This window comes from Brachyistius frenatus, unplaced genomic scaffold (genome assembly GCF_029030835.1).
Source record: "Brachyistius frenatus isolate BFR_SWC_R1_liver_20210118 unplaced genomic scaffold, ASM2903083v1 Contig_208, whole genome shotgun sequence".
Taxonomy (NCBI): Eukaryota; Metazoa; Chordata; class Actinopteri; family Embiotocidae; genus Brachyistius; species Brachyistius frenatus.
In genome coordinates, this window is record NW_027210807.1 from 536,520 (window position 1) to 554,836 (window position 18,317).

Below are 18,317 nucleotides of genomic sequence, written 5' to 3' on the forward strand. Positions count from 1 at the left end.
TTTATTTAACTATTGTTGTTGTTGCTGTTCTTTTATTTATTTATGTCCTGTTGTTTCTACTGATTTGTGTTTAAAAAATAATACAGTTTAGGTTATAATGTTTTCTTTCTTCCGAATAATTTTTTTTTTTTGTAGTTGCCGAATTTGATTTAAATAAAGTAAAAAAAAAAAAAAAGTAAAAAAAAAGTAAAAAAAAAATCGAGCAGTAACTGCTGTCTCCTCATACGCATGCGCTCCACTGCAACAGCTTGGCAGTTCGAAACCAAGCGAGGGAAAAGAAACTCCTGCAGCCGTAAGTTTTCCTCTTTTGTTTCTAGCGTTGAATGCTGCGCTTCCTTCTCATCTCTATTGGATTTTTTTACATCTATGAAAAACTATGTTCATTTGTTTGTAGAAGTTTGTTCATCGGCAATGTTGTGGCAGTCTGACTTCCTCCTCCACAGAGCGTGTGTGGCCAGGTCCAAACAAATAACAAACAACCCCCATGTTGTGTTTTTCATTGCTCACCGACAAGTTAACGTACTGCGTTGTGCGTACTTATGTTTGCCGAAATGACCAACAGAATCAATATATTAATATTAATATATACAGTTTGTTTTGGCTTCAATATATTGTTGCCGAAAGTCAGTCAATTTTAAACCGAAGGATTTTGCAATGGAGTTCGGCTTAACATTCCTGTAATGACTGGACATGATATATTTCGCTTGCCGATACGTTCCCTCGTTTACTTACTTACTTACCACTTATCTTACTTCAACTCTTAGTGGGAAATATAATCATTCTCAATAAACAGACACTAAAACAGTTATGGGTTGCTAAACCATGCTAAACTGGAGGCTAGGCTAACATGCTCTCGTTTTAGTGTTAGCCACGTTGCTAATAAGCTAGTGCACGTCCTGTAACTTGATCTGAACCTTGTTGTATATCTTAAGTAACTGGACAACAACTGCGTCGGCCCAGATGGAGAGGAACACGTAAAACGTGTTATGTTGTCACTGTTTACGCTGGTTGTTTACTGCTCCCACTTAGACAGCGTGACACGTAGGGTGACAGGTGGATCATCAGAGTTGCTATTGTACTTCAGATGCTACTTGAATGTGGTCCACACTTGTTTTATTGGCATATACTGATTTGAATGGTATTTCTATCTCTTCTCCTGGCTTATGGCACTCAGTGAGACTGTCAACAGGAAGTTTTGCTCCACTCTGAAATCAAACGGCTTCAGTTGTCTGAGGTTTGAAGGCATCTTGTCCAGACTGCATGTTTCAACTCTGTCATAGATGTTTAATAGGATTTAGATCGGTGCTCACAAAAACGTGACTTCAGAACCAGTCCAATGTTTTTGTTCTTAGCCATTCTTGGAAGATCTTAGCCGTGTGTTTTGGGTGATCATCATGTTGGAGGACCAATGATCTGTGACTGAGACAGAGCTTTCTGACAGAGGAGCACGTTTTGCTGCAGATTGTCTTGAAATGTTATTGTGCTCAACATGGATTCAAGGCACACGGTGCCAAATGCAGCAAAGCCGCTCTAAAACAGAACCAAGCTTACTCTTTTTTTCACAGTGGCATTCTTTTCTTTGCCTAAAAGCTCCAGTTTTATCTCATATGTCCAGAGGACATTCTTACAGAAGCATCGTGGCTCATCAATATGTATTTGAGCAAATTCCAGTGTTTTTTTATGTTTCTATTTCAACGGTGAAGTCCTCCTGGTTTGTCTTCCATGGAGCCCACTGTTGTTCAAAAAGCAACTCGGGGTGCGATCAAACACAAACACTGATTCATCCTGACCTTGGAGTTCAGCTTGCATCTCTTTGGAAGTTTTCCATGACTCTTTCATCATTTAAACCATCCTTCTGTCAAATATGGGGTCGATTTTCCCTTTTGCGGCTGCAGCAGTGAGGTTGGCTACCATCCCACTGCCCCTGGATTCGTCTTTATGTTTGCAACTGTAGTCTTGGAAACATCAAGCTGCTTGGAGATGGAACTTTCACCTTTGACATGCTTGTCCATATTTCTCTTTCTGATATGAGTCAACTCTCTACTTTGCATTCTCTGGTCCATGCTCAGTGTGGTGCCCACACTTATATCAAACAGGACGGCGACTACTTTTATCTATTTATTAAGACCTGTTGACTTTTGGCTGCATTCAGGATATGCAAGATACTAATTCAAGAAATATCGCTGTAATCCAATTATTTATACTCTTTTCTAGGTGTACCAGCAATTTCTGTCCGGGCCATTTTGGAATCTATAGAAGAACCAATAGAGTATCTCTTTTTTACACTTTTACACTGTATCATTGCATTGCCCAGTGCTTTGTGACTTAAATGAAAATGCCCCAAACATCACAGGTCTTTGGTGTTGAACTTGTACATAACACTTCAGTGTTTGGGAAGGAGTTGTTGTAGCTGAGATGAAGCACCAATGCAAGCAAAAAAAAACAACAATTGACATTTACTGAACAAAAATTATATGAAAAAAGAATCACCCATATATATTAATATGTGATTTGACTAATGAGCTATTTGTTTTCTGTTTGACTCATATCACCCACTGGGTTTCTGTTTACATCCATCAGCTCATTCTTTCTTCCAGTTATTTGTTCTTTTCTGTCCTTTTTTCCATAACTAACTCCCATTACTTCAACCATCAATTTGTTTGTGATGTGCAATTTGTTATTTTAAATATGATATAGTTTACTGAAACTAAAAATTATACATTTTAAATCATATTTCAGAATAATTAAAACATTACTCTTCAATCTGCATAATAGGAATTTAATTGTTTTGCATAAAATACTGTAGTCTAGTTAATTTTTTCTTAATGTTGTCTTGTCTGTATGTCATTGCCTCGATCTCTCATCTTGACTTGGTGCTCGAAGTCAGTGACGTAGGGCACACTAACAGGACATGAGCATTAATAGAGAATAACCCAATTCTTTAAAGATAAGACATAAGCCAATGTAATTTAATAAGCAGAGCTTAACAGCACTGTGCTCTACATTTCTGTAAAAAAATTGAATTAAAAAGCGAGTGTGCGCCCAAAAAAAATAAAAGTACAAATTTTGACTATTGTGATTTTTTTTTTCCCTTTTTCTCTGCACAAACAATATTATGCGACTGCACTGTCATCGATTACGTTTTCATCTGCGTCAAGGTGCGCTGTCACTGATTATTATGGCGCTTCAGCAACAGACTTTGTCAAGCGTAGCATGGTGTTTTTAAAAAAAAAAAAAAAAAAAGAAAAGTATTTAGGTTTTAACTGCGGTGCATGCTTTCACTTGTTTCACTTGCCACTGTCATCAGGTTATATTACATCCAATTATGATATTGTGAGATTAAGTGAGCTAATGAGGGTTGCACAGGGCCACTGCTGGCTGGTCTATGCTTTAATCACCTTGTGTAATCATGTTCAGAGAGGAAAGAGATTTACAACCAACGTCTATCAGCATCCAGGGTAAAGTATTGGGTAAAATATTGTCATTTCAGGACTCAAGGACTTTGTTTGTTTTCTTTGTTTGTTGGGGGGTGGTGGTGGTGGAAAGCGGTATCTGGAACACAGGCAACTGGTGGCTACTAGTGATGTACAGTGAACCCTCGCTATAACGCGGTTCACCTTTCACGGTCTCGCTGCTTCACGGATTTGCATCGTGCATTGAAATCACATTACGACTATATGTAACGTAGATATATTTAATGGTGGCTACTAGTTCTATCTATTTCAATTGTAAAATAAAGGTTACTACTTCACGGATTTCGCCTATCACGGTTTCTATTTGGAACGTAACCCCCACGAAAAACGAGGGTTCACTGTATATTTATTCAATTATTTCAATATTATTCAAACTAAATCTAAGTGGTATAACAGCAGTAAAAAAAAACAACTAAACTTTGGTTTTTATCTGTTCTTCAAATTGCAGTCAGATTTTTGCAGTGAAGCAAGTGAAATGGACAGAGGGTTTTTAATTCCAGAAGCAAAAATGAAATGGATTTAGAGGAAGGGATTTTTTTATGAACATTCGGCTTGTTTTGGCTTCGTGAAAGATGAGCAGGAGTGTTTTATCACGCAGAAAATACCTCCTAGTTAGTGTAAGGAGATACATTAATCCATGATCTAGTAATTGCATTGATGATTATATCAGGGGAAAAAGTAAAGGCAGTTCACTGACCTATTTTCTCAGTTACCTGATATGACTACTCAGGTTTTGTCTCGCCGATCCTTCAGCTCCTGGATTTTACTCCTCACTGCTCCTCCTGCTTGGAGCTGCAGACCAATATTTATGAACTTACTCATCCTGTCTCCACCTCTCCACCCGCCTCAGTGAGTTTAAAGTAGCACACTCCCTCAATGCTTTTGAAGTGGCAGCCGCTCGCTGAGGGATAGATCATACAATATGTGACCCAGGCGACCTCCTGCTGGACAGCCGTATGAGAGTTTGAGCACATTTTACTTTCATGTTGCTGTTGCACCTTGGTATTTTTCCCTTTTTTGCCTTGGTGGCTGCTGCATTAAAGAGGTCACCCGCCACATTTTTTTTTTTTTTTTTTTTTTACTTGTCCCACAACACTTGTTGGTGGGACTAAAAAAAAAAAAAAAAAAGAAAAAAAAGAAAAGGCGAATCTAGACTCTTGCTGGTTTCCCAGTGAAGGGGCTGGCAGAGCAACGAGGGGAGTCTGCACAGCAAGAGGCTGAAATACCCACACAGCTCAGTTCTACACAAAAACCAATGAAACAAACATAATGTGCTGCAGGTATTCATACAATTGCACTTTAGTATGTCAGATCATGCTGTGGATCCAACTGAGGCAGTTTCCACAGTATTTCTGAAATGCCATGCCCCTCGGGGCACTTATCTGACCTGAATGCAGCTCCAGTATAAGAAACAAGACAAGGAAATCTGACTGTTTACGCACGACTTAACATGATCAATGCTACTAATTTGCTTCATATTGATCTCAAAATGGCACAGAATCATAAATAATGTCAGTGTATGTTAGATACTAATTCATTCAGCAACTCAAGAGAGCCCCCTCCACTGTACATACAATTTACTCCTCCCACTCCATCGATTCTGATAACCCATTTTATTTATTATTTTCTTTTTTTGGGGCTTCTGTTGAAACTCTCTTCTTCTTTCTCACCAAAAAGTGAAAGAAACAAAGATTATACAAATGTGGGGCAAATAAGGATTTTGTGTTGGCAAATGCTCCGGGCATTGGCTGAACGAAGAGAGGACAGTTAGTGATTTTGACAAACAGTCGCTGTTTATCAGAGATGAGAAAAAAAACAACCCTACAAGGCAGCATCAGAAAACAGCCATCACTCTCATCTGACATGCATGTTTTCCCCCACGCCTTGCTCTATCCTGATTGGTTGATGTTTTGCAGGGCAGATTAATTCACATATTCTGCTGTCTCACTTGATTTTTTGACATGGCAATTTATACTAATAATTTCTGAATTTTCTCCATTGATTTATTTTGAATACGTGAGCAATTCATTGTTATTTTTTTTAATTTTTTTTTTTAGATCAATTTTAGAAAAATATATAAAAATGTGTCTAGGAAATTACAAAATACTGTCTTGAACGAGGGATGCAAATTTAAAACAATTTTCTTAACCTGAATTTGGCCACATTCATAATCAAAAATCCATAATTGATGAGTCACTGAAACTGAATTAAATACAGTGATGGTTTTACCATAAAATTATTTAACCCTTTTTAATTCACTTTAATTCACCAACACTTAAATTTATTTTTATTTACTGAATTACAGAATGATGACATTGAGATGCACCTCAGTCTACTACTGTTATTGGGGGAAAAAAGGTTCGCTACAGAAAAACTGGCTGTGAGAAGAAATGGGGGCTTTCTACTTTTAATGGAGAAAACAATACTCCCAAGTTAAAAAAAAAACAAAAAAAACAACAACAACTGGGGTATGTTTTGGACAATTTGCTTGCGATTTCCTGCTTCAGTGCTATTAGACATATTAAGATGGACTAAAGGAGCAGTAAACAAACTGACAAAGCTGCCTTTTCATCAGACTGCTTAGATTGTTAAAAAACCCTCGGTTTCGCCTTTGGTAAATATTACATCACGACGCCTTATTTCACTCTTTTCAAACAAATCATTTGTGGCCAAACATCTTTCTCAGTCGCTCTGCATTGGTGACTAGATGCTTCTATGTGCACAGCTGCATAGCTGGCGATAGTTTTCATATGCATGCTTTTAGGGGACATCTGTAAACTGGTTACACTCTTTCCCTCTAAACTGCATGAGTGTCTGCACAATCATCAATCACACCGCCCGCCACCACAAGCACGTTCTCACCCTGCGGGAAACACTGAGATCTCTCAGCATTTTCTCAGTTTGTGCCACAAGAGCCTATTAACAAAATTATCCAGACTCACTGAAAAGTTATTATCAGATATTTTTGTTTAATCTAAAACAAAACATATATAAAAAAAAAATCCAAAGGGAGCTTCACTGTTAGTATGTATTGTAATAAATCAGTGAAAATATGCAGAAATAACATGGCACAAAACAATGATTTAAAATTCCAGAGCTTCTGACTGTCGCTGTGTAATGATTGATTAAATGTGGAAGGTTTAAATGGAGGACAACATTTTTTTATCATATTGGGTTTGTTGGACACATGTAACAAATAAAAAATAAAATCGGACCCACTTTTTTTTACTTACTTAGAATTGTTGTAGCATTCAACAAAATAACCTGTCATATTATTGAATAGATATACAACTTACATTACCCTATTCTACTCACAACTGAAACATGTAATGTGTGATAAATATCTGAAGCTGCTCAGCTGGAACAGATGTCCACGGATACTGTTGCACCAATTTGATCAGTCCAGCAATTCTTTCAGTGTTTCCTGTCACCACTAAAATGTGTTTATGCTCAGAGCAAGTGGCGCTCATCAGTTCATCAGTTCCTCAGATTTGATATTGTTGGAGGCACGTGTAATTACCCTCAGGTTGCTTGCTAAACCAGACAGTTAATAGACAGCAATGTTCACTGAGTGGACGAGGACTTCAGCATCTGTGTTGTTCAATTGTCTCCCTGCATGCCGGTCATAACAGTATACAGAAAGAAATTGGGGGGTTCTTTTAATTGATTTGTTTGATTTTCCTCGGTTCTTTACAGACAATAATGGCCCGGGCACTGATAGAGCGAAAGCCCTATTTTAATGTTGTTTCTTGTTGCAGTCTTTTCAGATCTGACTCCCAAAATATATGAGGGTGGATCAGTTCCAAGACTGCTCCTGCTGGCGCATGATCACAGGATACACTTTAATTTTTGTGTATAACTCTGGATATCGGCAACGGAGACCCTTAAAATGCTTCAGGAAGTCTACGGCAATGAGGAAATGAGCCGGGCAAACTGTTTTGAGCGAACGAGTCGTATTTCCGTGGGACTGAATGTTGTGCACTGTGAATTCGTTCCACTGGGTTTAGACTCTCCACAACGAGCTCTACTGCGATGTTCTGGGTTCGACTGAAGGGAAAACATTCAGTGCAAATAACCTGAACTGGCAACTGGGTTCTTTGCAAAATGAAGACGCTCCCGCTCACGGAGCAATCGCCCACAACAGCACGATCGTCGCTCCCCACCACGCCTACTCACTGGATTTGGCTCCCCGCTGCTTCTCTGTTCCCCAGTAATCGTCACAAACTTCGATGCGCGCTCTCTGCTCAAGTTTTAGGTGCATAAAGAAATTGCAGACACACCCGGACCGCCGCTCACAAAAAGCATGTCTGACTCGGGTGCACATTTTGATCAAGCGACAAAACTCAGGAAGCTTACTAACGGAGGCTACGGCTTCTCTGGGCTCCGTGCGTGTCGTGGTGCTGCACCAGGACCAGTCAACCCAGGAGATCCTCTTCAATTGGAGTCATTTTGATCTACTTAGGCGGGTTGCCCTAGTAGTGCCTATGTATGGGAATCACTGGTTTGGAAGAAAATTCTGACAGCTCACCGAAAAGGGACATTATATTTTAGTGGCCGTAATTATTCCAGTGGGGTGATATTTCCCTAGAAGCTCATCAACTTCTGGTCATCTTTACTAAACCACCGGATTTCAGCACAGCAACTTGCATCACGGTCATATTTTTTTGATCCTGTGCTCCAAAGAGACGTTTTTAGAGGTTCGCTTTTCAAACTGGTGAATGAGATGTATGTGAATGCAATTGGCCTCATCAAAATGAAAGTTATTTTATTGTTGTGTTTTACTGATCAACCAGAAGTGATTGCAAGTCATTTGAGTGGTGACTAGGGATCGATATCTTTAGGCTTTTATCAATAACGGTATCTGTGCCTGTATTGGCATTTTGTGGGAATTGTTGAATTGTTGGGTTTCTCTGTATAATATTGTAACGTCTTGCTGTAAGGACTTTAATGTGTTAAGTGCCATGAAATAACATATGTTGTGATTTGGTGCTATATAAATAAAGTTGAATTGAATTGGTACATTTGATTATCAATTTTCAGCCTTAATGGGTTTAAAATGTATAACTAAACCCATTTTTAATGAACAGCTTACTGCAGTCCTGTTTCTCTGTGTGCAGCATTGATATTTTTATTACTGAACTCCGTGTATCTGTGCTGTCGGTGAAAGGCTCATCTCGCTCTGTCTTCTGGGAGGATTCGTCTGAGGGAACTCCTCCAGTTTACAAAAAATACAGCTTTTCAACCTTTTTTTTTTTTTTTTTCAACCCTGGGGTCGGGAGATAAGATTTGTGGGGATGCATGGATAAAACGTATCTCCACTGCACAGGCGGTGTGTATTATTGTGCCTCCTCCAGTGCCTCCGCTGAACTGAATCTTGTATCTAAGCCTTCTCTAATGATAAATCAGATAAAACAACATGAAAAGGAAAGAAAAAAAAACAAACATATATATATATATATATATATATATATATATATATATATATATATATATATATATATATATATATATATATATATATATATATATATATATTACTTCCTTCTAAAGTCGATTCTGGTCAACATTCATTGTAACGCCAACAAAGCAATGATACTATCAGCATCAAGTCTCTATTACTAATCAACGTAGAGTTTCAATATATATTTGCAATATACTGATATTGACCATTCATGTCCATAAAGAAGGTCAAAGGTCAATGTGACCTTGGGTCCGTCAGTATCATTGTTTTGAATTGTACATCTCAAGATCGCCCTGAGGGAATTTTTTAAGATTTGGTTCTGACATTTAGTTGGATGAACTGAATAGAATTTGGTGGTCAAAGGTAACTCTGACCTCAGGTTTATGGTCATAACTCAATATTTCATGACAACCTTTCAGACAAATATCTATTAGAAAAAAAAAGATGATTATTCTTTTCTTTCTATTATTCAACATTACAACGGAGCAGTAGGTGAGATTGAGACCATATTTCACATTTATCACTCCCTGGTGTGATTTTATAGATCTTTGGGGTTGGATTTGCCTGTTAAGCATCCACATTTCAGAATTTATAGATTCTTTGCAGCAACATCTACCCGAGTTTGGATAGATATGCATGTTAACCACAACCTGAGTGGTTAGAGGCATACAACTAGTACTACTAGTAATTATACTTTTGGATTTAGTTTATTCTCAAAATATTGATTGAATCACGTTTAAACTATGCTTACTGATTCAGAGGTCTGGAAACAGGTAATGGGCTCATGGCTGTGCAGGAAGAGATGGTAGTGCTTTTTTTTTCCTGCGCTGGAGAGGAATTGTAAAATGGGGACAGATGTGCCCCGGGTCTGTCTGTCTTTCTGTTTGTTGTGGTTTCCTTCTCCCATCCTCAGAGAGCCCGAGACTCATTGCCTGAAGTGTGGTTTTAAACCTTTTTAATAAATGGGGGTTCTTTGAGCGCCGCAGTGCGGCTCCCCCTCAACACACTCTCTCCGCTCGGCACTCGCAAGCTGCTTCTGACCTGATAAAAAAAACCCTGGAATCACCTGCTGAGCTGTGTGAATATTTTTTTTATTTTTTTTAAATATGTTTACCTTAGGTGAAACTGCTGGAGTGTGCGCCTGTGTCAGCTGGAGTTTTATGTTGTAGAAAATGTAACCTTCAGCTGGCAAAGCTGAGCTGTGTGTTGAAATTCACCTCTGTCCATAATTAATGAGTGTACGTTGGAATATTGGAGATTGTAAAACAGCAATTAAATACAAAAGTTTAGTTTCTTTCACATTGATGGCGGGTCTGGAAGTGTGCTTTAGCGCAGAGCTGTTTCTGGTAGCTCATAACTTTGTTTGTCCTCTGACTGTGCCACCCAATGACACATATCTGATTAGTTTGTAAAACAAACACAAATGTTATATTTGTGTCTTCATGTTTTTTCTTCTTTCAGTATTTTCAACTCTTCCATAATCCTTCAGGAGGCTGTTCTAATGTCTCAGAGCGTAAGAGCTAAAGGCAGCGTCACCAGAAATGTTGTTCTTCTTTGAGGAACGGCTAAAAAAAAAAAAAGGAACCATAGGCTCTGAGCAACCCATGTTGTGCCTTACGAACTAATAAAAACAATTATAAAATCAATACCAAAACTTAAGAGGTAACCAGTGTAAAGACTTTAAAATGTGTGTAATTTGCGCTGTAAAATTTCAAATTAATTGTAGCTGAAGTATTGTATTCTTTGGTAGGCGAGAAAGAAACTGGTTAGTCTTACCTGATAGTTTCATAAACATGCGTGAGGCTCTCTGTGTTGGTCAGAGAGAAATAGCCATGTTCTTGACATGGTGCTGTTTTTGTGGCACATAAGCTTTGAAATTGAGTCAAAAATCCCTCCCAGACTATCTGTCTTGGGTTGAGTCCAAGTGTATATTATATGAGGACAGTTTCTCTTTTTGAGCCTTTGAACCAAAGATAAACACTGTTTTTTAACACTGTTGTATTTCAAAATGAATGTGCTGAAAACAGTTGACTTCCGAAGATGATGCAGGGAGAGTGGGTCAAAACTAAAGTTGCTAAACAATGAGCTTTAAATCAACAATTTCTCACAGTACCCTATGAATTTGGAATTCATCATGAAATCTTGCAAACTATTTTACATTTGTTTTCAATTTAGATTTTTCCACAGTTTATACTTATCCCAAGATCCTTGGTTACAATTTACAAGGTCGGCATACGGCTGTACCATCTCGATGTTTCAATCCATGGTTTCAAATCCAAAATGCTTCGAACATTGCTTTTCAGTTAGTTTGGTTTGATGGATATTAAAACAAACAGCAATATTGTTTGATGAGTTCTAATATTTTTTTTGTTTTTGACAGTCCAAAATAATTGATACTGAACATACAAAAGATGCAATCAGAGATTTGGAATACATTTTTTAATAAAATATATGAATCAATGCATGAAATTTGAATGGATTAATAGTTTTGATTTACACTTACCGAGCTGGTTGGGATGCAGTGTTTGGCTTAGTCATGCTTCAGTAGGCCACTTTGTCCTCTGAGGGGACACAAGTCAGTCATATTTTAGTGTGTGTGGTCCGTAGTCCTCACTGTTGTGCTGTGGCCACGGTTCAGCAGTGAGCTCGTATTAGGAAACCGATCCCGTGTCCCTACGCAGCCTCTCCTGCCATCATGAACATTTGATGAACTTGACCCTCAGAGTTAATGAGTGTCCCGGAGCAGCTGAGCGGTGGGTTTCAGTGATGCTTGGAGAAACGGGGAAGCGGCCGTCTGCTTGGGGTGGCCCGGCTGACATTTGGTCACGGATCAGCTGCTGTCCCACTGTGGGGGATCAGCCAACCGTTTACAGCCTACTGGTGGGCTCTGTGGTGTTGCTCTGTGTGGGGGTGGGGGGTTCACCTCTCAGCTGAGTCTGAGGATGACTGACGTGCCAGCAGCAGGGCACTACATCTCAGCTGGCTGCCCTGTGTGTAGATAAGAACCTGCAGGTCCAGGTGTCGAGATTTTATCGTGTTTTTGCCAGCAGAATGCAGAGAGGCGAGGCGACTGCTGTAGAGATGCAGATTTGAGGGAGCTGTTGGTTTCACAGATACTTTTCCTCGCTGAGATTCAGTATTTGAATGTCTGGGACACGCTACCTGCGTTACCTGTTGCCGCGTGGTGTCATTTCATTTTGGCGTCCATATTAACGGATTAGAGCAGCACACGCCTCGCACACACGCACACGCACACACACACACACACACACAAGTATTCACCACTGATGGCTATTATCAAAGAAGAACTCCCCGATTCGATGGTAGCACCTGCAGCCCTGGACCACTGATGACACGCTGGTGGTGTGGAGCACTGCGAGCATGCGAGCAGCATGTACCATTGTCTCGATATCAAATTTGACAACTTAGGTTTACTTACTTGCAGCATTTTCTTTGTGAATGACATAGATTGTCAGAAAGATTGAAATATTGTCTTTATTCACTTGCATTTGGTGTATTCTTATGCTTTGTCTAAACTTGCTCTCTCTCAGCCAAATGAACAGTGTTTTGATTTCAATTAAAAACTGCCTTATGTTTGTGAATCATCCTGATGTGACATATGATATCACCTTTTGATACTCAACAGTTTTTCCATAAACTCTGTGTATAGCCACTAACGAGATTATGCAATAATCCGAATGACGGGCTGATGTTGGTGTTTGAACTGAGCTGTTAGATGAGCTTGCAGCTCCAGAGCCCGGCCCGATGAAGGTGTAGGTGAGCATGTTAACCACAGAGTCGCTCTGAACTCATGAATGAGTCACTCATCCTGCTCCAATTCAGGCCTCTGGCTCCTCCCCTTCGGTCTCAATGAGAGATTTATTTGATTTTTTTTACGTTTATTTTTTTTCCTGGTTGGGTTTTCTGCCTGACTGAGTGGCTGACTGTACGGTCGAATGAACAACTCGTCTGCCTCGCAGGCTGTTCCCACTCCGTTGTCCTCGGTCGGCGAGGTACCATCGAGGGACTTGGCAGTCAAATCTGCCTGAAATCAAACTAACGAGCACTGACAGGAAGCAACGTGCTACCAGCTGGGAACATGGCCAACACTTTCCTCGGTTTCTCACTGAAACGCCTCGCAGACTTGAACCCTCCTGCTGTGCTGTCGACATGGATCTGGTGTTTCCTGTCAGAGGTTTATCCTGGTAATGAATCGTCTGTGGTGGACGACAGATCGAGTGGAGCAGAGATCACAGGTTGGCTCCATGTCTGTGAGCAGTCGTGTTTAACTGTGCGTTTAGATGCGAGATTAAGGCCTAAAACCACAGACATTCACTGCTGTCCAGGAGATGAACACGAGCCGAACGTCTTCAGATATTTCCTCGGTGGCAGATTGGATTCCAACTATTTGTCACCTTGTTGTGTTGGTACTGAATTGAATCTCTGACAGAATCTCATTTTTTGATTTGTGTCTCTCAGAGGTCAACTTGATGTCATGCCCGTCCACGTGCTGTCGGAGGGCGTAGGGCCAGGCACCCAGGTACCAGCGCACCTGACCAGGATCTCCATCTCACTCATCAGCACCAGCACAGACTCCACCAACAGAATCGTCAAGGTTTGTTTACAGCAATCGTAGAGGCTTTTCATTTTCTCTGCATTGAGTCTACTGTCAGACTCTACACTCCGATCTTACTCTCCAGCCACATGGATGGGAGATAACTCGGAAAGCATTTAAAGAGCATTGCCAAGGTTATACCTTTCTTTGCTCCCAGAATTGCAGAGAAGCTTGGCATGCTTTTATCACCCATAGACTTGACAAATACAATACTTTGTTCCCAGGTCTATCCAGAAGGTCTAACGATTGGTTGCAGCTTACACAGAACACTGCTCCAAGGGTTTTAACCTCAGAAAAAGAAGAGCTCACATTACTCCTTTTCTAAAATCTCTTCATTGGACTCCTTTTAGTTCTTGATTTGCTTATGGGTAACCTCAGTAGATCTAAGATAAAATTCTCTTTAATATTCTAAAAGTAACAACTTACTTTTCACTGCTTCAGTTGTGGACCTTTTTGTACCCTTTCTTCAACCTTTGGGATGATTTATTAAGTATGGTCACAATATTTCAATATTGTCCTTTCATCAGTGGTGGGGCCTGCATTTCACTCTTAAAACTAGGGAGGGAATTCCCCCTCTTTCATGCTTCACATAGGGGGAATTGGCACTTTTTTTGGGGGGGGAGGAGGGATTGCCCCGGGACATTGGTTATGTTTAACCCTGCCACTAACAAACCAATGCCTTTTTTTCAAATCAACCTGCCTTAGAAAAAAATTACCATAACTCTGGTAGTTTCAGCTTTAGCTGTGCTCAATACAGTCTCTGTGCACACTCCCATGATGGTTATGCAGTTCTCAATATCCCACGTACATCATGAAGCACAGAAACTTTAAGGTCAAATTAGTAGTCTTAATGTTGTGTCAGTGTTTTTATTGCTGCATTGTTTACAGTCCACCTATTTTAACAGACAGTGTTTTGATGCTTTGGTAACATTGTTTTTGGAAGCTTTCATGCTAATACACCCACTTTAAATTGGAATTTATGTTTTGTGCAACCCGCCATGTGCCAAACCTTTTCTCTAGAGTTCCAATGATTTTTCTGTTTGTCTGATATTTCCCTGCACTGATATCCATGTTTTTTTCATCCTGTGCATTCATCTTGCAGCTAACTCCTTCTGTTCACATCCACCACACTTCTTTCTCTTCTCTTCTCTTCTCTTCTCTTCTCTTCTCTTCTCTTCTCTTCTCTTCTCTTCTCTTCTCTTCTCTTCTCTTCTCTTCTCTTCTCTTCTCTTCTCTTCTCTTCTCTTCTCTTCTCTTTTTTATATATATAAATATGTGTGCCTATTTTCATGTTCTTGATTAGAATGCTGGAATATACTTATGAAAACCAATGCAGCAGAATAATCACCATGCGTCTTGCAGCTCATTTCCCTAAGGCACTTATCAACACTGCTTATTTTTTGGATGGGGCTTTGATTGGTTGACAGGCCCTTAGTGAAATGTTGCAGAGCTTTCAGTTTTTCTTCAAATAGTTTTTTCCATTTATAGGGGAAAGTGGTTCATAAAGGACCGTTGGTGTCGTTATCAACTGGCAACTTTATTCTGAAGACTGTCATCCAAGGTAACATTCAAACTCTTTTTTTTCTCTGTTTCACAGGTAGCTGTTTGCACCTGGTTTTGGTCCAGGCAGCTACTTTCTGTGTTCTTTGTGTTAGAAACAAGTTTGAAATCATTATTTATCTTGACTTCACTTCCACAGTTCACCTGAGCTTGCATTTTATTTGCATTCTATTTTTTTTTAATAACCTTTCCCTGCTTTGTCGGCAGCAACTCAAAGTAGATCTGCTCTCTGTTGCGCAGAGGATCCCATGTTTGTTAAGTATAACCATGGGGTTGAATTTTAGAGAGGGTTCAGAATTGATCACTTTTGGAATTGTCATCAACTCACACTTCCTAATTGCAATTCTTGACCGCAGGTCTTGATAATTCAGGTTTTTCTTCTTCTATTTCTTAGTTCAGTGCATTAACACCTGAAGAAAGGCTCATTTTCCCAGGGATGCCCAACGTTTGCATTCAACCAAACATCTAGATTCACAATTCCACCACAAGACTTTTCCTCAAAAGGCTCATCTAATGGAGTTCCAAAGAGATTGTTTTACCCCCAACAAGTCTGTGCTTGGGGTTACTACTGTCTGAGGGTTCAGGAACTTTCACAGTGGATCTTTCAGCAATGATGGATCAATAGTGTTTCATTTGGAATTTTACAAAGGCCACTTGGAAAAACCTGTTTGACTCTTCTATTATTCATAAATATGACTGAATACATAATCAAGTCCTAAAAGTATAGAGAGAACTCGGTCAGCCAAATAAGAGAAAAACTGTTATACTTACTCATGTATTTGATGATTCATTATTGCATATCTGCCAAACGTTGGTACACCTTTTGGATTTGCTGCTAACAGGTCGGGTTTGTTCAGTCAATTTAATTCAAATCAATCTAATTCAATTTTATTTTATTTTTTATAATTAAATGATAAGGTGTGTGTGGACGGCCTGTTTTATTTTTAGAACAGGGATTTAACAAAGTCTTAGCTTCACAACATGTTTGCGAAAGTTTATAATGCACGAACAAAGGAGATTTTGGAGGAACTCGGCAGGCAGGAAAAAGACAACCAGATTGTGTACAAATGGAGGAAATTCAAGAGTAATGTTCCCCTCCCGAGAAGTGGTCGACCAACAAAGATCAGTTCGAGATTAAGGCGTGTAACAGTCCGCGAGGTCACAAAGGAACCCACCGTAACTTCTCAACAACTGAAGGCCTCTCTGGCATTGGCTTAAATGTTAATGTTTGAGTCCACCATCAGTGAAAAATAATTCTGAACAACAATGGTGTGCTTGGCAGGGTTGCAAAGAGAAAGCCACTACTCTCCAAAAACAATGTTGCTCTCTGTCGAAAGTTTGCCAAAGATCACGTGGACAAGTGGAAAAATGTTTCCTATCAAGATGAGACAAAAATAAAAATTCTTGGTTTAAATAAAAAAAATTAAAAAAATGTAAGAAGGGAAAACACTGCATTTCAATGTAAGTAACGTATCCTATCTGTGGTGGTGACGGTATCATGGTTTGGACCTGTTTTGTTTTATCTGGGCTCAATATGGGCATTTCAAGCTAAACCATATTCATGTGTGAGTGATTCACATTGTGGCATCTAAAAAAGAAAAAAATTGATTAAGTGCAAATTTGAGATGTCCATCTGCCCTAAGAAGGTCTACTTGAAATTAAGATCATCATTGTTTTGTTATTTTCAGGCGGAAAAATGTAAAATGGTGGGTTTTCAAATAGTTGGCACTAGTTTGAGTAATTTTGGAAGAGCTTTGGTCTGTAGTGGAAACACCGATAACAAAAAGGCTGAAGAAACCTTTTCTGTTAATAGATATTAGTTCATCAAACAAAAAGTTATTGGGACATTTAGTGGAAATGTGGCTTATTACCAGGTGTTGGCATCTTCTGATTCTTATCATCATCAAACAAAGAAAAAAAGAAGAGAGAGGGTAAAACATGTTTTTGGCTTTTGGGGCTTTTCTATTTAACTTGTTAAATGCATCAACTTGAAAACATCTTTGCTGCCCTCTTCCTGTGTAAAAATAATGAAATACAAATTTCAGGTTACTGACCAATGTTAGGGGTTAAAGGTCTTTTGTAAAAACGTTAGTCTATGCTGTGGCTTGGTGCTCCACTCTGCTAACTTGAATAATTTTTAGTTTTTTGCGCTCTGTTAAATCTACATGATACATATCTTATTACACAATTTATTTTTTTCCATTTTGTGAATCAATTCAGGCTCATAATTCCAGCAGCTGCCTGCTTCTGCTGTGAACATTTAGCCTGGACTGTACTTAAAATACATTATGAAACCAACCATGCACTCAGGAGCCTAAAACCCACATAAAAACTGCAGTCTGTGTGTCTGTGTGTCCGTGTGTCTGGCTTGCCTGGATTGTAGGAGCAGATGGAGGCCAGTGTGTCTCATTGTTGTCTCGCTTGTAGATTCCTTATCTCTGAGCAGCCTGATTAAAGGGCCACGAAGGGCTATTGTGGCAGCGACATCATTCCTTTTATTCATTTCAACTCTGACAATTTGTCTGTGTCTCCAGCTGCAGGATGAACAAGGCCCACATCTGTATTGTCAGTGATTTGACATCTTATGTGTTCATACTGTTATAATGACAACAAATCTGTTCATCTGCCACTCATTTGCTGAAACTTGACACTTTTGAAAAGCTGACAGCCCCAGTGTTTCTATAAAAGGCAAAACAACCTATTATTATTATTGTTACTAATTTATTGTCAGTCAATCTGAAGCTCAAATATATTCAATTTACTAACGCGCCAAAGAATCAGTATTTCTCCACAATTGAAAAGACAACTATCAAAATATAGGCAATTAATATGACAATTCATTTTCTGATAATCAATTAATAGACAAATTGTTTTCACTCCAGAGGGAGTAAAAGTTAATCACAGAAGCTGTCAAATAAATCCAATACTGAGTCCCCTAACTGAATAATGACTAATGACTGTCCCCTGTGACTAATGTGTAACATTCATGAAAACAAATTCGTATCTGTCACGTATGACATTTTGTTTCATCTTCCTGATCTGAATGCTGATTCTTCATTCCAACATGTTCTGCATCTGGTTTTCAGAAGAAGACTCTTCGCTGAACGTCTCCTTTCAGAACATGTCCATCAACGTTGTCCTCAGCGGAGCGCTGGCCAAGAATTTCAGTCAAGCTGTCAATCAAGGGGTAGGTTCGATCATTCATCAA

At 39.3% G+C, this 18,317-nt stretch overlaps 1 protein-coding gene across 1 annotated transcript in view; it reads left to right on the top strand.

Moving 5' to 3' along the window:
• Positions 1-221: 221 nt before the first annotated feature.
• pot1 (protection of telomeres 1 homolog) overlaps positions 222-18,317 on the top strand; it is a 69,681-nt gene continuing 51,585 nt past the window's right edge. Inside the window, exons 1-4 of the mRNA XM_069719156.1 lie at positions 222-292; positions 13,416-13,549; positions 15,038-15,110; positions 18,196-18,296. Coding sequence (XP_069575257.1) covers positions 229-292; positions 13,416-13,549; positions 15,038-15,110; positions 18,196-18,296 — 372 coding nt within the window. The 5' untranslated portion in view covers positions 222-228. The remainder of the gene's footprint in view (positions 293-13,415; positions 13,550-15,037; positions 15,111-18,195; positions 18,297-18,317) is intronic.